Source organism: Fukomys damarensis, unplaced genomic scaffold (assembly GCF_012274545.1).
Source record: "Fukomys damarensis isolate Sample0158 unplaced genomic scaffold, DMR_v1.0_HiC HiC_scaffold_16, whole genome shotgun sequence".
In the NCBI taxonomy this organism is placed as follows: Eukaryota; Metazoa; Chordata; class Mammalia; order Rodentia; family Bathyergidae; genus Fukomys; species Fukomys damarensis.
This window is the reverse complement of record NW_022900928.1, coordinates 107,304,271-107,328,437: the sequence shown is the minus strand read 5'-3', so window position 1 is coordinate 107,328,437 and position 24,167 is coordinate 107,304,271. Positions and strand designations below refer to the sequence as shown.

The following is a 24,167-nucleotide window of genomic DNA, read 5'->3' as shown; positions in this document are numbered from 1 at the left end:
CTTGTTACAAATATAAATGCTTCATCCATTCTTTAAAAAATCATCTCAGGGCCAGGGATTTAGCGCAGCGGCACTGCACCTGCCTTGCAAGCACAAGGTCCTGAGTTCAATCCCCGGTACTAAAAAGAAGAAAAGGAAAAAAAAAAAAAAAAGCCACCTCACTGCTTCTTGCGCACTCTATAGGTAGAGAACAGGACCCAAGTGCTACATGGCCATTGTTTAAAATGACTTGGATGCATAATCCTAAGTTTTAAAACAGCCTATCTTAAAACAGCTTATAGCAGAAAGATAAATATGCAGATTACTAAGAGGACTGTCCATATCAACTTGTCTGTGACCTATCACAGTTCAACTAAAAAGCCAAAATGAAACAAAATAGCTTTGAATACATCAAGGCTAATAAGCCAAAGTGAAACCTATGGACAATAATTTGTCAAATATCTGGGCAGTAGAAGAACAGATATGTGGTCAGAAAAATGACGCTTCTTGAAATTTTGTCAGCATATTCTAAAATGCGAGTAAAAATGTTTCTTCCAATCCTAAAATTAACAGTGAACTGGAACAACATTTTTTGATACAGTAAGCAGCCAGGTTAATTCCATTGATAATTGAATTACAGTCTTTATTAAAGGTATTTTTACAAAAGTATGAAAAGGTTGATTTTTACTTTAAGATGGGTTTTGCAATTTTACACCAATAGTAGGAAGGACTTCAACTGAATAGATTTTAGTCTTCAAAATTCTGACTGCATCCTTCATCATTTGTTCTTCCACCTCCCAGTTTCTGACCTTACAAGAGAAAGAGGAAAACAGTTTGTGAGAAGATATACACATGAAATAAAAGCTAGTTTCAAGATCCAAGCATACAAAGTAGCATGAAGTGAACTGCTTTCTAAAAGCAAATATTACCTTATACTTACTGATATTTTAAAAATCCAATGAGACTATTTGATAGGATGGAAGAAAGCTGTAACTGTGAGACTTATAAAAACCTTAAAGGCCCTCTAAGTGATGCAAAAGTTTCTTTTTTAGGAAAATCTTCCCTAGAATATATATTTTTCCTAGTATGAAAAATAAAATCTCAAATAGTATGCAGTAAGGGAAAGGGGCTATTTTCATCTTGGTCATCCATGCATAATTCCCTTCTGGGTAATAAAGCACAACAATGGAAGATGAGAATGTTTATACTTCACAGTACACGCAGGACCAAGTAGTGCTAGGGCAGACTCCAACATTATCACACATATATTCGTGAGTTCTTGCTACAAAGACATCTAAAGAGGATATTCAAGAACAGGTGTGGTGCTGGGATCCAACAAGCATAAAAGGGAAAAGGATCAGCCCTACTGTCCTGGCTTCTAGGTGACTAGCATCCTACAAGAGCCTCACACTACCCATGAAAACAAGCTTCAACATCTTTTATCCCTTGTTCAAAATAATATGAAAAGTGAAAATGGTTCCATATGCCTTGAATTAAGTAAGACAAAATTTGCATTCTTCTTATCAAAACTGGATTAAAGCTGACTAGAATAACATTTACAAATCTCCCTAGTAAATAATAGCACTCGGCTGAATAAAAACCAAATCATGTGCTAGAAATGTTATTTTTCAAAGAAGGCAATAACTAAAATACTTATTCCAATAATACTAACTATTCTTTTAGAGCCTAGCTACCAACTTCAACCACATCGTTTCTGGTAGCTGCTAGAATGTACATCGGTCATTAAAACTTTCATTTGCATTTTTTTCTTACCCAGACTACATGAAAACCCATTATATTCAAATGCCGCATTTTCATAGCAAGGAATCCTCTGGGATGTCTTGAATTAAAACAAAAACTAGATCTAGGAACACATAGCACAGCTACTCTGAAAACAAAAATAAACAATATGAGACATTATTAAGACTGCCATTTGCAATCTAGCTACATTCCTGCTCTTTGGAGGATCAAAGTTATGCTCTTCTATTATTTTTTATAAAGTTTTACTATGTCAGAAGAGTGGAGTACCTTAAAAGAGAAAAATGATACTTGTACAGGGACAGAAAGTCTCTAAGGGCAGATAGGGAATATGGATAAAGAAGACAGCACTTGAAAAAGATGGCCAAGGAATAAGCCAGGTGGACTTAGCAAGGATAAAAGTCATGGAACTGCATGGTATTTATGTGAATATCTAACGGAATGATCAGAGATATAAGTTCCTTGGGGCCAGGGCCCACTTCTGACTCATCTCTGTGTGCCCCACAGGCCCTAGCAGAGCCTTTCCACCAAGGCTGAATGATCTTGTGCACACGCTGAGCAGGCAGGACACTTTCCCACCATATGGAGTGGTATTTCTCCCAAAGGCTCCCAGAAGTCCTCATTTTTACCCAGCAGTACAAGCATATAATGTGTGATCAAGGAAACAACTTATGATTAGTATTCTAACTCATATATAATACAGCTTAATTAAAAAGCTGGTTCCTCCACTTTTTCATGAGTTTTGGAGATGGAGCAAAAAATTTATTGGGTATTTGATTTTTGGAGAATTTTCAGTCTTAATTCTCCAATTATATTGTCAGAAGTGTATACTCCCTTGAGAGTTTCAACTATGTTAACACTGTTTTATTGAATTGTTTAGCTTCAAAATCCAAGTTTTAAAAAAATGTATATTTCAGTAAGGGACCCAACTCCAGCCCAGAATTCAACCATCATGCATACAGGGCTCCTAAGCAGTAAATTCACAGAAGTAAATTCCTTTGGTGCATTACAAGCACCAATAAACATGAAGTCTTTCCAAAATAAGACTTAAATTTATATAACCCAGAAAGTGAGTATAAACAGCTACCTTCGTATATTCGTAGCAGAAGGTACATCTACATCAGAAAATGACAGTACTCGTCTCCTGTTAGCGTCCATTCTGATTTCAAAATCTGCAAGAAAAAACTGCTATTAATTTTTCAAACACTGCTCAAAGTGACTTGCTGTGTCCAAATGTCTAATACCACCTTGGGTAATGGTAGCAGCTAATCCTCCACTTAGTAGCTAGACTAATGGTAGTATCTAAACTTACTGAAAGCTTCCCATGTGCCAGATACTAGTCTTGGGATTTTATATTTGCCTTTACTGTTCACATGAATCTGTTGAGGTGGGTGTTATTATTAGTGTCATTTATAGATGAGGAAACCGAGGTTGGGAGATCTGAAGCCACAGTCCTAGTAAGTAGTAAGTCACAAAGCAAGAATCCAAACCCAGGTAGTCCAGGTCGAAGGGCGATGCCACACTTCACTAAACTGCTGCAGTGAACTACTAATCTTCTGTCCTACACAAAAGAAAACAAAATTAAGCAAGCCCCATACCAATATGATAATTATGTGGCAACTGCACATCTTTTGAGAAGAGTCCTTTGCTGTTACCCAGAAGCCTGCTCAATACTTCCGTAGCTTTTGTATTGTCTGATGCTGACAGTGGCAGCTGTGGCAGTGCTATGTCTATGCCCTTGTGATAGGAAGTAAGATCGAGTTTTAGACAAGCTTCCAAAATATGAAGCTTGTGAACATTCTTCTCCCTGTCATCTGAAATAGAAAAGAATATACATTATTAAGAAAAATATTAATGGCATATTTTTAAAAAAACCATTTTCATATATCTGCATTTCTAATCGTCCCTTTCTTGTCATGAGGACTCTCATGACATCACCCTAGTTTCTAGTATCTGGAGTGATGCCCTGCACTTGCCAACGTTTAAGGCTTAAAATATCTGTGGAGGTGATTTAGTGTAAACTCCTCATTTTACAGAAGAAATGCCCAATAACGTTAATAATGATTCATAATGGCAAAGCAGAGACTAGAACCCAGGTCTCCTGGGTTTAAGGCTGGTTCTCTAACACTGTAGTTTTTGAAAAATCAGCATATATAATGACCCTTCACAAGTGAAATTTGGTACTGCGTAGCATTCTTTTTAAAAGAATTTTAAGTACTATATTCTCAGATTTTTTTAAAACTTAAAAGTCAATAATTCTGGTCTAAAAGTAAATAAATTCACTAATTTGTTACCTATTTAGTTACTTGACCTATCAGGGTGTGCCCTCATTAAAGGTCATGGGTCACTAAATGTTTACAGCTTAAACTGGCTTCCAATGTGATACGTAAAGACTAGAAAATGCAAGCACCTCTGAATAAGGCATAATGAACAAGCTTCACATTTAGTATTTGTACAGGTGCACACAATGGTTACTGCTATGGGTTGGATCTTAAATGATCCCCAAAGACCCAAATGCCGAAGGCCTAGCTGCCACCCTGTGGTGTGCTACGAGGTGGCAGGGCCTACTGGAAGGAAGCTAGGCCACTGCGTGCACTTGAAGGGGAGGCTGGCTGGGATTCCAACCCGTTCTTGGCTCTGTGTTTATATTTCCTGGATGCAAGGAGTGAGCAGCATCCTTTGCCACATATTTTCACTAGGAGGTACTGTGCTGCCACAGCACAAAGGTGATGGGGCCAAGTGACCAGGGATGGAAACCTCACAAATCCTGAGCCAAATCAATCTTTCCTCCTTGCAAGTTAATTTTCTCAGGTACTGCATTTCTGCCGCAGCAGTGGGAAGCTGACAGTGGTGCAGTCTTCACTGTCTTGTGTATGCAGCACCTATCACTAAAGGAGGTTCCGTAGATGTTCTTCTTTGAAGCACTTACCAGTAACTTCACCATTAGGAAGGACTGATCCTTTCCTCAGTAACTTCAGTCCTGTACATTTCAACTACCTCTGTTCTGGCCAAGCTCTCATTCAGAATCATAACATAGCTCATGGCACTGCTTTATCAGTCATTAGGTGCGGTGACACTCTACCTGATGTCAGCAGCTCACTGAGGACATCCTTTCGGAGAAGCTGATCAATAGGAGCCGAGGGGAAATAATTCATTACGCAAAATGAACACACAGCATGCAACAAGCTTTCAGATGAGATGTGATGAAGACAATCAGTCAGGGCACTCGCCATAACTTCTAGGAACCTTTTGGAGGAACAAAGAGAAAGTCAAGATTTCAAATATGAACACAAAACAGAGTCATGGAAAAAGTGGTTAGGTGCTACCAACAAATGCCTTTAAGGGTCCAAAGAAAACAATTAAGGAAAGCAGGCTTTTAAGTCAGTTCCCACACGCAGTTCAGGATAAGTACATATATCCAATAAATGACTGGCTATTGCTATGTGCCTTGCACACATGGTATTTTATAAGCTTTCACTCATTTAATTCCAACTAAAAGTTATCAAGCAAAGTGGGAAGGGTAGGGGAAAGGAAATAAGAGAAAAGAAAAAATATGCAAAAATGAAAAAATGGAAAATAAAGTATTTGTAAATAGGGAAGGGAGGAGGGGGTGAAAGGAGGACAGGGGTATGGGGAAAAAATGAGAGCCAAGACAAGTCATGTAAAGGTACAAGATCCCAATGATGAATGTAACTGTACTGTATACCTAAAGTGTACCAATAACCTCAATGAGAAAAAAAAAAAATAAAAATTATCAGTAATTATTATTATTTTTATAATAAAGACAAGTAACCAGTAACTAATCCATGAACACTGCCAGGAAGCAGCATAGACAGTATTAGAACCTAAATTGTCAAGTTTTAGAGCTCTTAATTAGTATGCTAGACTTTCTAGAAGCCCTGTACCATTACCACAGTTTTATAACCAATCAGAACTCCTTAGCTACCAAAACTCTGTCTTTCAAAAAACTACAAACCAGTGCTAGCATCCAGAGCTAACGTTACACAGTGTAACCAAACAGTTGAGAACAGATAGAGAGGAAAGACCAAAGTGTGGCCAGGTCACACGCCCAGAGTGGTCAGTCTGACTCACGGGGCACATTATCTGTATCATTACAGAAGACGAAAGTGAACACATAAAAAGTACAATGATAAGGCACAGAAAGGAAAGCAGACAGAGCAGCCTTTAGAGACAGAATTTGAACAGGAAGACTAGGAAAAAAGGAAGCTCGTCTGAATGGAGCTTTGAAAGTGCCCAAGATCCCAGCAATAGTGAATAACTAGAGAGATGAAAGAACAGAGCAGGGATTCTTACAATAAGCAAGCACCCTGAATTTAATATGTCCTCTCCCCCACAGCATCAAATTAATAAAACCATTAACCTACAGCTTACTCATATACAATGTGCTATGGCAAACTTCCTACTGATCGAGCCAGCTCATGTCTCTTAGGCATGTCTCTCTTCCCAAATGTCTGGAGTTATTCTGCAGCCAAAACTTTTATCACTCCTGCCCAAGACACCATTGCCTTTCCTCCTTCCCTCATGTATTTGGCACCAACTTACCACCTTCCACTAGATGAACCAGATGTTCACTCAGATGTCCTCTTAACTGGATTACAAAGGAAGGGAACACAAGCTTCTCTTGAAGGGGGGTCCTTTTCCAGGGTAGCAAATGCAGGCAACTACACATTTATGGGTATTCAGGAATGACTGCTCGGCCTTGATCTAGCAACCACAGCCTCACTGTTCCTATTGTCCCCTAGGATAGTGAGGGTTACTTTGGGGTTTCTTAATTGCAGTACTACTGACATTTGGGCTGCATAATTCCTTGTGATGATCTATCCTGCATACAATAAAATGTTTGCAGTATTGCTGGCTCCCACTTACCAGATACAAGTAGCACAAACACTCTTCCTGTTGTGACAGCAAAAAGGTCTCTAGATACTATTAAATGTCTCCTTAGATTCTTAGGCACACATGGTTAAGAAGTACTAGGTTAGACGTAGGCAGAGCAGACAGATAAGACAAAAGTAACCCCCACCCCCCACACTAATTCTCCTACTGGTCTTTAATTAAACTTCACAACCTTTGCTACCCCTCTGCCATTCCCAACATAACAATTTTATTGGACTAAAATAGCTCTTGGACCATGTAGAATCAGCTGAAAAATTATCTCCTTCCCAAGGCTGTTCTCCTAATCCCACAGACTATAAGGCTCTTTCTAGAGGTGTGATTACCATTCAGCTTGAAAAGTATTTCTCTGAAAAGTGCAGCAGTCTAGGGGAACCAGCATCACAAGAAAACCAAGACAGGGCAGCAGAGAAAGCAAGAACTTGGGGACAATTTTCAACCTTTATTAACTGTGTGTTCTTTGCCAGCCCCTGTGCTATGTTCAAGGTAACAGGAACTTGAGTTTGACTCTAGACACTTTGCCAACTGAGGAGCAGAGAGAGAGACTCATTGACAAACACCTATCACTGTGTGGTCAAGGCACCACTAGGTCCTTGTGTGAGACGTAACAAGTACAGGGGCTCTGAGCAAGACAATCGGAGAAGGCACAAGAAATGGAAAGCACAATGGGCAGCCACTCTGTACGTGGCCCAGTACCACTGTGTTTATTAACTGCCCCAGTGGGTGGACATTTCAACTGAACTCAATTAGACTTTTTCAAATTTTGAATCTAGAGCAAAACATACAGGACTGCATACAGTTGGGAGTCATGTTATTTGACTTAAGGAAATGGCCTGTGAATCCTGCCACTAAAACCTTCAGAACTACTTTAGCTTGTTCCTGAGACCTCTGTGTCCTACATGCTAACATTTTAAAAATCTAACAATTACTTTATTTAAGCATTATTTTAAGAGTCTAGCATAGATTAACTCACTTAATCCTCAAAATTACCCAATGTCAACTAGAAATAATTCACTTCCAATTTAGTAATAAGCTAAGGCACAGGTAAATAACTTGCCAAAAGTCAAGTAGCCATTGACTTTCAGAGCTAGGATTCAAATCTAAGAAAGCTGTCTCCATACTGTGATTTTAATCAGTCTCCGAAAAAATGACATTTTATATGTATTTTTGGTATCTAATGAACCCTAATTGATCCAGAGAGCAAGAAAAGATGTTGTGGGTGGAAAGCAAAGATATGAATCAAACTGGCAATCTAAGGAGCTGCTGCGTGGTAGGTATTAAAATAAAAACAGAAAGCACTAATGTGGAATCAAATAAATTAGGGTCACAACTGAACTTTAGGGAAGTGATGTCAGCAAGGTAGCAGAAAAGGAAGATCTAGCTCTCACTGTGCCACATAAACACTGATTTCACAAAAATATATAGACCAAAAGCCTTTCTAAGGAGTCCAGAATCCAGTCGAGACTGCATTGCAGTACTCAAGACAAGCAAAAAAGACCAGCTGTGTAGAAACAAACAAGAGCAATTTTAGTGTCATACATTGGCCTCGCCTCAAGGTGGCACAGCTGAGCACCAAGAGAGATCATCTTGGCCAGCAACTTCCCTGGGAGGAAAGGGTGGAGTTGTCACCCAACATTCCAGCCTTCCTTGACCTGATCGAGGCTCACATCTCACCTCACGTGAAGTACTGACAGAATCAGCACAGTCTGGATGCCTGAGAGCAGTTAAGAACAAAGGAACAGTTTTACATGACTTCATGTAAAACTAAGAGAAGATGAAGAGCTTGCAGTTTCAGTCCAGGAGCAGGTGAAGAAGTGGAGTCTGCCTTCAACATCAGAGCCTTTCAGGGTGCTGTCTGAGGGGTTTGGTTCTACGTAGCCTCACAGCTCCATGCCAGCACAACTAGCATAATTCAGATGCTTAGAAGAAAATAAAAGGAAAGGAAAAGGGACTGGTGACTAGCGGCAACCAGCACAGCTCTGGAGGCCTGGAAGAAGGGCTGAACTCAGGGCTCCTTCCTTCACAGGAGTGCGGTGGATGCCAATGTTTCTTCCTGCAGTGCAGCAGTCAGACACCAGAGGGAGCAAGAGATGGTGAGCGCCTGAAAAATTAAAACCGGTAAATTCCTACAATTAAGACTCCATATGCATCGCTTCTTGGCCTTTTGGCTAAGATCAAGTGAAGACTCCATATCCACACTTTAATAGAAGGCATATCTACAGAAAAGGTTTGAGAAGCTCCTACAACTCACTAGCTGGGCTAACTGGTGAAGATCTCACCTTGTTTCAGCTCATCTGTAAAGACAGGGCGACAGCATGATACAATCAAAGGAACAAAATAAATCTCCAGTAATCAAGCACAAAGAAGTGAAAATTTATTAAATGACTCACAAAATACTATAATAGTTTCAGTGACATTTACTGAGTTGAACAAGAACAGACAAAATCAGGAAAATAATAATGGAACAAAATCATAACATCAAGAAAGAGATAAGAAACTACAAAAAAGAGCTAAATAGAAATTCTGCATCGAAAGAATAACTAAACTGAAAATTCGCTAGAGGGCTATGATGACAGACATAATTAAGGAGAAGAATCAGCAAACTGTATTCAGAAGAGGAAAAGAAAAAAAAGAAGGAAAAGTGTTAAAGCCCAAAGGACTTTAGAGACATGATCAAACAAACCAACAGATATAATGAGAGCTTCAGGAGGAGAATAAAGGAAGTTAAGGAGCAGGAAGCCGATTTAAAGGAATATGGCTGGGGCCGGGGATTTAGCTCAGTAGTTTTGCTGCCTGCCTAGCAAACGTGAAGGACCTGAGTTTGATACCCACTACCTAAATAAATAAATAAATAAATAAAGGAATATGGCCAAAAATCTTGCAAATTTTGGAAGGGTAATAGACTTTCACACTCATAAAGCCAAAATGTTCCCAAATAAGATGAACCAAAATAAATATATATCAACACACTGTAACCAAATTGTTAAAAGTCAAACACAAAAGAGAATTCTTTTTTTTTTCTTTTGGGTTTTTTGAAACAGGGTCTCACTATGTAGTTGAGACTGACCTGGAACTCATTATGTAGCCCAGGGTGGTCTCAAACTCAAAATGATCCTCTTGCCTTAGCCTCCCGAGTGCTGGGATTACAGGCATGCGCCACCACACCCGGCTTCAAAAGAGAATTCTGAAAGAAGAAAAAAGCAACTCATCGCTCACCCATAATAGTGTCCCACAGGCTAAAAAGGAGGACACAGTATTCACTCAACATGCTGAAAGAAAAACTGCCAACAGGCACATACCATCCCTGAGATAAGAGTCCTCAGAAATGAAGGAAAGATAAATGAAAGTTGAAGGAAGTCATCACCACTAGTCTTCCCTTCCAAGAAGTGCTACAGTGAGTTTTCTGAGTTGAAATGCAAAGACACAAAGCAGCAGCAATACAATGGTATGTGGAAGCAGAAAACTCACCACTAAAGGAAACAGACAATTCCACGAAATAATAATACTGTAACGGTGGGAGGTAAACCACTCTTTTGATATGAATCATTTCTATACTTTTGGGATATTTTTATTAGTACATGTTCGTAGTACATAACATTTACATTCCTTGTGTGGAGTTGGTACATGTACATAACATGTTTATGGCAGCACAATTCATAAGAGCTAAATCTTGGAAGCAGCCTATATGTCCATCAACACATGAATGAATAAAAAAAGGAATGTAGTACACCATGGAGTTCTCTGCCAAAAAGAAGGATAATCTTGAGTTATCTGTAGGAAAATGGATGTACCTTGAGACCATAATGTTAAGCGAAATACATCAGGAACATAAGCTTTAATAGCATATTGTTTCTCTTATATAAGAAGCCAAAGTATAAATAAAGACCAAAATAAAAGATAATAGGCAGCATGGAGATAGATCTTTCTCAAATGGAAAGGGAATCAAGAAATGGAGGGAGGGAAGAAGGAAAATGAAAATGGATGTAAACCACTTTAATTCTATTATAAAAGTTAAAAGAATTATAAAAGTATTAAGAATACTATACTTATAATAAATGTTAATAGATATACAATATCTAATAGATAATGCAATACATTTTTATTACCAATAAAATGAAATATGCCTGTCTAGGCATACTAAACAATGATTTTTTTATGTTCAGCAAATAAAGGAAACAAAAGAAGAGAAAGATATAGTAGCAAATATCAAATTATAAAGGAAGACAGCAAGAGAGAGAAAAATAGAAAATGAAGTATAAAACAGAAAATAACAAAATGGCAATACTATATTATGTCCTTTATCAACAGTTAGTTTAAATGTAAATGTATTAAATTCCTCAAAGTAGCTGAATACATTAAAAAATAAGACCCAACTATATGTGGTATATACAAGATTCATTTTGGATTTAAGGACTCATGGATTTTTGGAAATAAAGAAATGGGGTGACATTCCATACAAATGGTAACAAATAAGAGCAGAGGTGGCCAGGCTAAATCAGACAAAATAGATTTTTGTGACAAACTGTCACAGGTCATTATATAATGATAAAACAATCAAATCATCAGGAAGGTAAACAAATTATACATATATTGTATATTGACTAAACATCAGACTACCTACACTATAAAGCAAAAGCTGTCAGATCAGATAGGAGAATTAGACAGCAAAATAATAATGATGGGAAACTTCAATACCCTACTTTCAATAATGGATAAACATCCAGTGAAGAAAAACCAATGAAGAAACAGAGAACTTGTTTGAATCTATAAATGAACATCACAGAAATACATAGACTATTCTGCTCTACAGCACCTAATAGAACATTCTTGAGGAAAAATAGGTGTTAGGTCACAAAAATGTCTTAGCAAACTTAAGAAAATAATGAAATAAAACTAGAACTCAACAGTAGGAGGAAAACTGGAAAATTCACAAATGTGAAAATTACAAAATAGACTCAAAAGCAAATAGTCAAAGAAAAAGGAAATTAGAAAATATCTCAACAAAAACATAACACCACCAAAAATTCTCTAGAAAGGAAGTTTATAGCAATAAATGCCTACCTAAAAAAGATCTCAAATAAACAACCTAAATTTATACCTAGAAAAAAGAAAAATAAACAGAGCTCAAAGCTGACAAAAGGAAGAAAATAATAAAGATTAGAGAAATTAATGAAATAAAAATATCATGAAAACTAAGATTTAATTTTTAAAAGAGATTAACAAAAGTTGATAAATCCTAGATAGATCAACAGAAAAAGAAAATAAAATCAGAAATAAAAGAAGAGACATTGTAACCAATACTGCAAAAATAAGAAAAGTGTAACAAGCTAGTATGAAAAGATTATATGCCAACAAACTGCACAATCAAGAAGAAATGGATGGCCAGGCACAATGGCAGACACCTGTAATCCCAGCTACTTAGGAGACTAAGGCAGGAGGAATACAGGTTTGAAACCAAGCTAGGTAATTTAGCAAGACCCTGCCTCAAGATAAAAAATTAAAAAGGACTACAAAAATAGCTCAATGTGAAGGCCCTGGATTCAATTTCTAGTACCCCCCAAAAATTAAAAATTTAAAATTTAAAAAAAAAGAAAAAAACCTCAGAGTCAGGCCTGGTGGAAAACAACTATAATTCCAGCACTGTAAGAGGCTGAAGCAGGATGAGTCCAAGTTTAAGTCTGGGCAACTTAGAGAGACTTGTCTCAAAATAAAAAATTTCAAAAAGCTGGAGATGGAGTTTAGCATGAAAGCCCTGAGTTCAATCCCCAGTACCACAAAAATAAACAAATAAACAGCTCATATCCAACATCACACTAAATGGTGAAAAACTGAAATCTTTTTGTAGAAAATCAGGAACAAGGGAGGGATGCCTGCTCTCACCACTTCTATTTAACATAGTATTGGAATTCCTAACCACAGCAATTAGTCCAAAAACAAACAAAGAAACAAAGGAAAATAAACAAAAAGCATGCAAACCAGAATAGATTTACTTTATGCCTATACACCAACAAGAAACTATCCAAAAAGGAAATTAGGAATACTATTTACAATAGCATCAAAAAGAAAAAATACTTAGAAATAAACCTAGCCAAAGAAGTAAAAGACCTGTACACCAAAAACCATAAAACACTGATGAAAGAAATTAAAGACAACACAAATAAATAGAAAGAAATCTCCTATTTGTGAACTAGAAGACAATTTTGTTAGAATGTCCACACTACTTAAAATAACCCAGATTTGGTATAATCTCTATCAAAATCCCAATAGCATTTTTTATAGAAATAGAAAAATACAATCCTAAATTCATACAGGAAGCATTGTCTGAACTGCCAAAGTAAATTTGGGAAGATTCAAAATATAGCATAAAGCTATAGTAATTAAAATGGCATGGTACTGGCATAAGAACAGGCAAGAATGCCAAGAATGTCCAAAAGGGAAAGAACAGTGTCAACAAAATGTGCTAGGAAAACTGAATGTCTACGTACAAAACAAAAAAATTAGGCCCATATCTTATACCATGCACAAAAATCAACTCAAAACAGATGAAAGATTTGAACACTAGAGTGGAGCATCTAAACCTGCTAGAAGGAAAACATGGGGAAAGTTTTATGATACTGTTTTGTGTAATGATTTTTTTTAATATGACACCAAAATACAAGCAAAAACAGACAAAGGGGACTATGCCACACTAAAGAGCTTCTGAACAGCAAAGAATCAAAAGGCAACATACAGAATGGGAGAAAACATTGGGAAACTATGTATCAGATGGGAGTTATTACCCCAAAATATGTAATCAACTCTTATAACTCAATAGCAAAAAGTGAAAAATATGATTAGAAAAAGGGCAAACAATCTAAATAAGCATTTCTTCAAAAAAGACATGTAAACAGTCAATAGGCAGAGGAAAAGGTGTTTAACATGAGTGATCAAAGAAACAAAAATCAAAACCATAATGAAATATCACCTAACAATGATTAATATCCAAAAAGAACAAAAGATAAGTATTGACAAGGATGGGGAGAAATTGGATACCTTGCATACTGTTGGCAGAAATGCAAAATGGCACAGCCAGCAAAGAAAATAGTGTGAATATTCCTCAAAAAATTTTAAAGTAGAACTGCCATATGATCTGGCAATCCTACTTCTGTATTCATAAGAACTAAAATCAGGATCTCAAAAAGATATCTGTACTCCCATGTTCACTACAACATTATTCACAAAAGTCAAGATATGCAAACAACCTAAATGCCCATAAACAGATAAAACGTAGAACATACATACTATGGAACAGCATTGAGCCCCTCAAAAGGAAATCCTGCCATATGATACAACATGAACGAACCTAGAGGACCTTACAAGTAAAATATGCTAGTCACAGGAGGTCAAATACTATATACTACTACTTATATGAGGCAGCTAAAAAAGTAGAACTCCTAGAAATTCCTAGACTGGTGACTGCTGGTAGAAGGGAGAAGCGAGGGAAAATAGGGGAGTTCCTGTTCACCAGGTATAATATTTCACTTATGAAAGATGGTGAAGTTCCAGAGATCTGCTGTCCATCACTGTGCATATAGCAAACAATACTGTATCGTACATTTAAAATCTGGTGAGAGTGGATCTCATGTTCTTACCACAATAAAAAATAAAGTAAAAAAAATTCAAAAATATTTCTCAACATTTCAACAGTTAAAAAAAAATTGAACTATGAACACAGGATCTGAGGGAATAAGCTGGGAGTCTGAAATGAAAACTCCTATATTGAATAAAAAAACCCAAAAGACAAGACAAAGAACAGCAAAAACTGTTTAACTTCATAAATGAGTAAGAAATACTGCTATATTCCTTCACATGAGAGGTGGTTATGGATATGTTCACTGGTAATAATTCATTAAATTTATGATTTGTAATATTTTCTATATATATATTATGTGGCAATAAAGAAGTTTTTAAAAAAGTACATACTCTTTGTTCTGGCATTGGTTGATGTGATTAAGAGAAGAATATACATGAAGAATAGCGACGATGTTTTTCTTGGTCAGCAATTTAGGCTCCTCAATAATTTTCTTCATAAACAAGTTCATCAATACAACAGGTCGAAAGCCAAGTTTTTCAAACAGAAGGAGGAGATAAAGAACCTTAAAAGGAGGGAAATCAGGAAAATCTTTTCAGTGGCAGTATGCTAACAGTAACTGCTAGATATCAAAAAGTCTAAACAGCAATATAAACTGTTCCTATAACAGAATATTCCCTAAAAGGAACAAAATCTACTCTATCAAATTAATAAGCAATCTTTTTTATAAGCCAAGTACCAAGTCATACAATGATTTCCATACTTCTAGTTTATCTAAAAAGAAGTCTTTTTTCTACATGGTGTTCATACTACTGATATGGAAATTACTTTTAAAATACATCTTTTCTGATGTTTTTCCCATCTTAAATCCTGAGCTGCTCCCAGTTCACTTTCTACAATGTCACTTCCTAGACACTTCTAACATGAGATAATAATGAGATACATTCTAACACGAACTAATAAAAATTTCTCTAGTTAGTATTAATTTCTAAAAGTGAGAACAGAGCTAAAACATTACGATTAAAATAAGCTTTCTAGTTTACCTCTTGATTTCCCTCCTGGCTTTTATCACAATAATTACTTTTTTTCCATAATAAACCCATATTCATCTTACTCTCCAAAGTAAATTGATCCTACCAATCTACCATAATTATCGTCTACTTCACTGGAAAAAGGGTTATAAGCTGCTTCATTTTAATTGTTTTTATTATTAAATACTACTCCTGAATTTAAAGGCTTTTATTCTGGAGAAAACAACGGACAAGATCATTTAGTAATAATATTTTATTCTGTCACATCACTCATCTTTACTATTCAAAAATCTAACTGAGGAAAAGCATAAATAATATTAAATAGCTAACCAAAGCACCACACAATGTCTTGAAAATCAATAAAAAGAGCAGTTTGGAAAACATGATTTTTTTTTCAGATAGTAAGATCAAAAAATTGAGCAGTGAAAAATGGAGTATTACTCAGCCATAAAAAACAAGGCACTAGAGACATTTATAGCTAAGTGGATAAACACTGAGGCCATACTTTAGTAAAATAAACAGGACACACACGTGTAAATACCAAATAGTTTTTCTGGTGTGAAAAACTAAATGTGTAAATAAGGATCAAAATGTATAATTGATTCTGGGAAATACGAAGAAAATGTCTACAGGAGTAAGGGGAAAGGGAAGGATAGGGGAAAGGAAAGAAGGGAAAAGCAAAAATAAGAGAAATGAAAAAACATGGAAACAAAGTCTTTGTAAATAGGAGAAGGGTGGAGGGGATAAAGGAAGAGAAGGGGAGTGCGGAAAAAATAAGAACCAAGATACATCATGTAAAGGTACAAGATCACAACAATTAATGTAACTGTATTGTACATCTAAAATGTACCAATACACATAATTAAAAAAAAAAAGATTGAGCAGTATATTAACAAGAACAGAAATAATCTCCCAGAAAAAAATAACAAGGAGCCAATTTTTCAAAAGTCAATTTAGAATTGGAATACTTTGGTATCTTACCTACTATAAAATAGAAATTTTTTAAATGCTAAGTGAATTAATATGTTTCTTAAAATTTCTGAGGCTTAATCTCAATTGATAATATACTCACTTTTTGCAAGTTCCAGATATCAAAAGTCTCAGCCACATAATCTGCTATTCCCTTGAAGAGCTTTGAATTATAGTATCGAAGGTCTTTGCAGGATTGCAATATGTTCATTAATACTTTAAGAGGACATCCATGGATATTATCTTTAAAAATGAGTTAAATAAACAAATTATCAGATGACTGTGAATCTAAGGTTCACAATGTTCAATACTTTTATTTCTTTAGGGGAAAAAAGTGCTGTACTTTAAAAAAAAAAAAACCTACAGGCAAAAATAAGTTTAGATATAACCATATCAATAATTTTTTTTTTTTTTTTTGGTACTGGGATTGAACTCGGGACTTTGCACTTGTGAGGCAGGCGGCAGAACCACTGAGTCAAGTCCCCGGCCCAACAAATTTTCTTATAAAAAAAGTTTTAAGAGCAAAACAAATATATTCCAAAACATTAGGTCAGATGCCACAGATCATGAAGGAAACATTCTTACCTATGACCTTCTTGCTGCATTTATTCAGGAGTATAACAGAACGGTGATTCATGGTGGACAGTGCCTCAAACATGTGCTGGCTATTCAAATGAGAAAATCTATCTAACTCCCTCAAGGCTTTCATCTAAAGAAAAACATATATTTATCATTTGTGAAAAAATAAACTTTCATTTTTAACTACACAGAATGAAATTTGATAGTGACTTGGAAAAATAGCTAATATAGATATGCATTTATGTATATAAATAAATGTCTTCATACACTTTCACAGGCCGACACTCAAAAGCACAGTGATATCCTTAAAAATTGACTTCAGAAAAAAGCACCAAGTTACAAGAAATATTTTTTCAAATCTCATTCACTAGAGAAAATTCAGGTATTTACCTCTAGTTTTCTTTTAAGAGCAACTGGTGCATCTTTTCCAATATATTTCATTACAATTTGTAATGTGGTGACATGTTTTATTTTCCAAACTTGCTGATCAACTAGCAACCTGTCATTAGATACAATAAATGTTAGTGAAAGACCCAGAACAAGTCTAGCACTATTTCCTCACATACTATTGTGCTGTCTTTATTAATCAACAAACCATATCAGGACATTATAGCAAGATATCCTATTTGCAGGCAACAAAAAAAGGAAATTAAGTATCATTCTCAATAATCTATGACATTAGATCAGTTGTATCAATTTTATAAATTTCCTTTCAAGCTGAGCCAGTTTCATGTAATCTCTACACAGTTGCCCACTTTTTCATATGATAAACCCTAAAAAAATTATTTTCAGTTGTATTTCATCCAAAGGTACAATATTAAATGTAATAAAGTATTTTTTTAATGTAATAAAGTATTAAAAGCTTTAACTACAACAATGCCTTCTTCCTTCCTTCTGTCCTCCAGAAAAGGAGTTCAATTTTCATCTCAATTTTTAGTTTCTGGTATAAGAAGAGCAGAGAAACCCGTATTAAGAAAGAGTTCTCACCACAATCCTGTTCGAAGAGCATGTACATTCTTGCATGGGTCCATTGCCTCTAAAAGAGTTGACAAAATTGAGAGGCATCTCTCATCACACTCCGTGATACGTTCCTATTGAAACATAATTGCAAAAATACTATAGGTGATAAGCAAGGTAGACTATCTCACCCAAGCAAAACCACTGAACTGATGCTTTCAGTAAAGGACTAAGTATCAAGCCAGGAATTCATATACTCAGTCCGTGACAAATAACTTCTCTGGAATAGAAAATGTCACATTTAGGTGAATTTTCCATGGCTATATATCATATGCATCAACACTTTTTTACATTTATCATTATCAAAGTCCCTTTCATGCTGTGCCCTTACAATTTCACTGTATCTTTTCCTGGGTATCAAGTTGTAATTTCAGTTGAGAATCTGCTCAGGCTCACCTCCCTGCCAAATTTTACCACCACAATCTGAGTCTGCGGAGAACAGGGCCTCAGAGATCCCTCCTTAATGTTCCTTTAGTTAAGGTATTAGTTTAGATCCCAGATGGCAGTGGGCACAATTTGGAAAGTGAACAGTAACAATATACCTTATCTACCACAGCACTTTCTAACTGAATCACAACTAGTCTGTACATCTCATAAGAGTAACTACGGGCACACCCAAGGAAACAGGCTGAAATAAGTATGCTTGTTGCTAAAATTACATGATTAACCGATTAGAAAGTCTCGAGTAAGAATCAGATAATGATTAAAAATGGATATGGCTGAAAGGAAAAAGAAAGGATGCATTCCCATGAAAAGGTTTTCCTAACAATCTATGGCATTCCCATCAACATCTTCTGTGAAAGGAAAGATTACCGGGCTATGTGTTTTCAGGGCAATTTATCAATGGCACCCCACCCTTTATCTCCAGCTAAACTGTTTTTATAACGTTCCAAGAAGTCAGTAAGATGCCCACTGCTCCAGCATCACCAGTGCAGACACTACATTGATGTAGTAATATTTATACAAAATCTAGTACAGTAGAAACACAAGGTAAGGTAACTTATTGTATTCATTTTTAAATAATTATATATGGAACTAATATATAGCTTACCAAATAAGCACAAATATTCTGTGGCTTAAATATATTCAAAATAAAAATTAGTTCTCGATTGAGCACTTACAGAATCACAGTAACACAGAAAGTTAAAATTAAAAACACTATATACTGTACCCTACAGAGGATATGTTACATTATCCACAGGAAGTTATCTTTTAAAAACATTAATTATCATCAAGTTTAGAAGTCTGAGGTGTCTACTCTTAAAAAGGAAATGATTAACGAATGAGTGAATCCTTCCTTTCTCATATCTGGTGCCATTTCAATGACATCAAGTAAGACATGAAGACACTTGTGTGAAACTAAACTTGGCTCTTCTGTTCAACTTCTTTCTTTTTTTTCTTCTTCTTCTGTTCAATTTCATCCTTCATCCTATGCAACTTCATTTATATATTTACCTAAGTTACAAATCTGAGCATGTTATCGAACCTTTTGCTTAAAATCCTTCATGCTTCCACGATGCCTCCCACAACCTTCAAGATAAATGCAAATTCCATAATCAGGCATACAAGGTTTTTATGATATGGATTTGAATTTTCTAAGCTTATGCCCTACCAGTAATCCTTTGCAGCTTCCTCCTCCTCTTGACCACCAGGGATGGAGCTTACTTGCCACCAATTCAAACACACACCACACCGTTCGGACTCTAGCCATACCAAGGTACTCTCAGCTCCCTGAACTAAAACTTTTTCTTTGGGATGTTAGGCACATAATCTTGAACTGTCCCTTTCATTATTAATCTTTTCACAAACTGCTAGTCTCCTGCTGGAGTTAGCTTGCACATAATTTCCTGCCGGGTTTGAATCCCAATTCTACCATGGACTGGGTATTCATTTAATCAGCAAATATTTATCAAGGAGAGGTTGAGCTTTCTTAATCAAAAACCTCTGAAAACTACACTGGGAACAGTGACACACACCTGTAATTACAGTACTTGAGAAGTTGAGGCAGAAAGATCACTATGAGTTCAACACCAGCCTGGGCTATAATGGTGAGTTTAAGGCCAGGCTGAACTACACAGGGAGACACTGCCTCAAAAAAAAATCAAAACAAAACAAAAAAGCATTGGTACAAAGAAGTTTTGGATTCTGGAGCAATTTTGGATTAGAAATATTCAACAGGTAAAGTCTACATGCAAGTATCCAAAATGTGAAATCCAAAAACTGCAAAATCTGTACACTTCTGGTCCAAAGTACTTCAGATAAAGCATACTCAATCCAGGGCTGTGGATTTAGCTCAGTGGTGGCTACCTGAAAGCACAAGGTCCTGAGTTCAATCCTGAGTACCAGGGTGGGGGGAGGGAAGAATACTCAATCTGTAATTATATATAGGAATATTAACAGGTATATGACCTCAGGGAAGTAACTGAACTATCTAAGTTTCAGTTGCTTAAACAACAAGATGAGAGTAACAGTATCTATTTTAAAGGGCTATACTGAGAATTACTCTGGATATACCTCTGCTCTAATCACTGACCTTGTGTATTCCCCATCTCAGCTCCCATTGTGAAGTCACACTATGTTGGAAGCCTGCTACACACTCTCATAAAACTCCATGTTTTTTTTTTTAATTACACTAAAATACATCTACAATATCAGTATTTTCTTCACAATTATATTCTCTAGTATTCAGCCTAGAGCGCATAACATGGCATGATTTATTAAAGGAACATTTGTTGCTATTTTTGTAAAAGCTTCATGATTATAAGGAACCATGTCTTCTATATCTTTATATTTCTACTGACAGACAAAGCAACTTGTAAATAGTTGATACTAAATATATTGTTATGGTTTGTGTCTAGAGGTCCCCCCCAAAGCCTCATATGATCATAGGTGGGGCTTTCCAGATGTGGCTGGTTCTAGAGTATGTGATGCTCAGATGAAGTGAGTGGTGCTGGGATTAAGTGTAAGATAATGGAAATTAAGAGTGTGTGGTTACTAAATTAGTCCACTGATTGGTTTGGCATTGTTCTGGGTGTGGATAATGGGAAGGCTCAACCCTGAGTATGAGTGCTACCTGCCCTAAGGGTGTGTAGCCTGGATGGAACATAAGGGACAGAAAGAGGGCTGCTACTTTGCTTCTAGTTTGTTGCTTTGCTAATTTATTGCCTGCTACCTTGCTTCCCTCTGCTGTCTGCCGGCCATGAACTATTTCTCCTCTGCCAAGCTACCCTGCCTTAGAGCTAGCCGATTATGAACTGAAAACTCTACAAACTGTTAGCTATAATAAACTTTTCCTACTTTAATTTTGGGTGATAGGAATTTTGTCTTAGCAACAAGAAAAGTAATAGGATATTCATTTACTGCAAGGCTAAATGAATCAATTAGCTCTATGACCTTAACCAAGTTGTTTAATATCATTAAGTCTACTTCTTCTGCAAAACTGCAACCTTGTAAGTTGTTGAGAGGATTAAATAAGATTATATAGTAAAAGGCATAGATAATAAATATTAGTTCCCCTTCTTTTTACTTCTATCCTTCCTTCAACCACCTCAACTTTCTTTGTGTGCCTTGTATCTTGTATCTCTCTCCATCTCAGCCTCTTTATTACTGCTCAACTCTGGAGAAGGTAAATGGTGGCAGACTTTCCTAAACTTCCATAGCAAATAAACTACTTCAAGCCTCCAAATCATCATAGATATATATATATTCCACTGATAGTCCCTCTTAAGAAGGCTACATACCGGATTCCCCTCATTCTTTTAATATGTGCTAAACCAAATAAAAACACATTTGTCTCTTTCTGAGCTTACCTGAATAACCCTCAGCAAAGTCTGTACCACAAGTGTATTCTGAAAGATTCCAAGCTTTACTATAGCATAAAGACTTAATAGTAGGTGGTTATAGTGCAGGATCTTGGCTTCTTTCATCATTTGTTCACACAGCTGGTTAAATGCAGGGTGATTAAACATCAGTCGTTTTTCATAGCACTTCTTATCATCAGACATCCTTTTGGCAACTGTCCACATTGCTAAGAAATATTTACTACTGGGAAATGTAGGTCCTTTTGAAAATGTATCTAAAACATCACTCAAAGAGTTAGATTCTTCAGATAGTTTCATATAGCTGATAGGGGTTGATTTCATTTCCTTGGAGAGCACATCTTCACAGGAGACCTCATGATGAAAGTTTACTTTTTTCAATCCATTATCAGAAGTACCAATAGAAACAAAACAATGTTTTGAATCAAAGGATAGTCTTCTCGGGCATAGTCTGTTAACTCTAAATACTATTACAGTATTTAAGCTTTCTGACTGAAAGCCACTCAATGCATCCTGAAAGAGGTATCGAATAGATGGTTGAATTCTATTGTCAAAGTCATTTAATGGAAGGTTTCTTAAGGTCCAGTTTGAATGAGCAATTTTTGATCTGCAAAATCCCAAATGATACATACTCAAAGTTCTGATAGTTGGAACTAAAATACTGAACTGTCTGAGGTTCCATAAAATGGAACCTGCTTTGTTTCTCATTTTGTTATCCACTGAAACACTTCCAAATGGCTTTATGTTTTCAATATGAAACAAAAGTCATTTCCATTAGTGAAAGAAAACACATGCTGTCATTTTCCTGTAGGGAACAAGGTGATAAAAATTAACAAAAGGTAAAGCATAGAATTTACAGTCACAATCATAGTGTGCATACTATTTGTATTGTGCTTATCTTACTTCTCATATGTCCATGTTTCTACACAGACTTGCAAATAGTTATTTTCATAGCAATATGCCTCAATTTTTTAAGGCAACTTCCTTCCTTGACACGCAGACTTTTTCGAATTTTTGCTATTATTAATAATACAGACATAAACATCCTAATGCATTTACCTTTTTTTTTTGGTACCAGGGATCGAACTCGGGTCCTTGCACTTGCGTGGCAGGCGGCAGAACCACTGAGCTAAATCCCAGGCCCAACCTTTTTTTGATATTATTCTTTAAAAACACATGAGCAGAATTTATGGGGCAAAGGATATAGTCATTTTTATGGCCCTTGCTTCTATACTGCATCTGGAAGGTAATATACAAAATCAATTCATTGTGGGAATATGGAATGATTTTTAATACACTTTTCTTTATTATTACTTTGTATTTTCAAATAAAAACAAATAAATCACGAAAACGGGTAAAGCAAAACTTTAATGAAATGCAGAGGCTAAATGGGAATGAAATCACTAAATATTTACATTACAACAGAAAAACTATTTCACCAGTATGGGCTTCCACTTTTACCACAAACTGCACACTATTTTAAACTACACAAGTTAACCACTTTCGAAGTACTGTTGGAGCTAAAAATGAAAAACAAAAAATCTCTGAGGGATAAATGTTCCATAAAGCTTCCTCTCAGTAGGAGATATTTATTCGCACTGCCTTTGAGATATTTTTCAATGAAGGCCAAAGGATATAATATTAACGGATTCTTTTCAACATTATTTTTTGCAAAGAGCGAGCCTGGACTATTAACCCGCAGCTATTACAGACAGGTCCCGAGGACCGGATACATTTTTTTTTCAGCTTTAATTGAGTTTATTGGTACATTTTAGGGATACAGTACAGTTACATTCACTGTTGGGATCTTGTACCTCTACATGACAAGTTTTGGTTCTCATTTTTTCCCCTTGTCCCTGCCCTCCCTTCACCCTCTTCTCCCCTCCCCATCTGCAACCACTTTATTTCCATCTTTCCATTATCTCACATTTTTTTCTTTTCCCTTTTTACCCTTCCCCTACCCGTCCCACCTTCCCCACACCCGGATACATTTTTTTAAAGTGACACTTGTAAAATATCAATTTGTAATCGGTGCTGTAAGAAACTTTGTCCTAGGTCTTTAGAAACTTAATTTTTTATGTTACAAATACTTATGTAATGTATTTATAAATAAAATTTATCATTTCTATGCTTTATAAAAAATTAAACTCATGGGTTCCGAACAACCATGAGTATAGTACGTATAAAACTAAAATGAGTCGGTAGTAGGTGAAGATTAAAACTACGGATTTGGACAGGTTGGACTTAGGAGAGGAAACAAAACTAGAGCAATTGGAACCACGCTTGAAAGGTTAACGAACCAGTCTTAACCCGCAAACCACTGTCAACGTCCTTCCGCAGCGGGGCCACACATTACAGCCTAACCACCTTAACGTCAGGACCACTTCTCACACAGTTCTCTGGAGGGCAAAAAGTCTAGCAGATGTTGCCAGTTGTTCCACCTATGCTCGGGCTCCACTCACCTTAAACCGAATCTCCTGGCCACCGACGGGCGCAACCATGACACCTCCCCCGAGAATTACAAACATCGCGAGA

General features: G+C 36.2%; 1 protein-coding gene across 3 annotated transcripts; it reads right to left on the bottom strand.

Annotated features, from left to right (window-relative positions):
- Positions 1-601: 601 nt before the first annotated feature.
- On the bottom strand, positions 602-24,150 carry Fastkd2 (FAST kinase domains 2). 3 transcript variants are annotated; one of them, XM_010616095.2, is made up of 12 exons: positions 24,095-24,150; positions 21,624-22,437; positions 17,785-17,888; positions 17,188-17,296; positions 16,804-16,927; positions 16,322-16,461; positions 14,611-14,783; positions 4,820-4,983; positions 3,336-3,551; positions 2,825-2,909; positions 1,753-1,867; positions 602-788 (listed from the first exon to the last, which is right to left on the bottom strand). In XM_010616095.2, exons 2-12 carry the CDS (start codon positions 22,338-22,340, stop codon positions 669-671), a joined length of 2,067 nt encoding a protein of 688 aa, XP_010614397.1. In that variant the 5' UTR covers positions 22,341-22,437; positions 24,095-24,150; the 3' UTR covers positions 602-668. The 3 variants fall into 3 exon arrangements, with proteins under 3 accessions (XP_010614397.1, XP_010614398.1, XP_010614400.1); XM_010616096.3 differs by having other exon boundaries at positions 636-783; XM_010616098.2 differs by lacking the exon at positions 1,753-1,867 and having other exon boundaries at positions 673-788.
- Between the last annotated feature and the right edge of the window lie 17 nt (positions 24,151-24,167).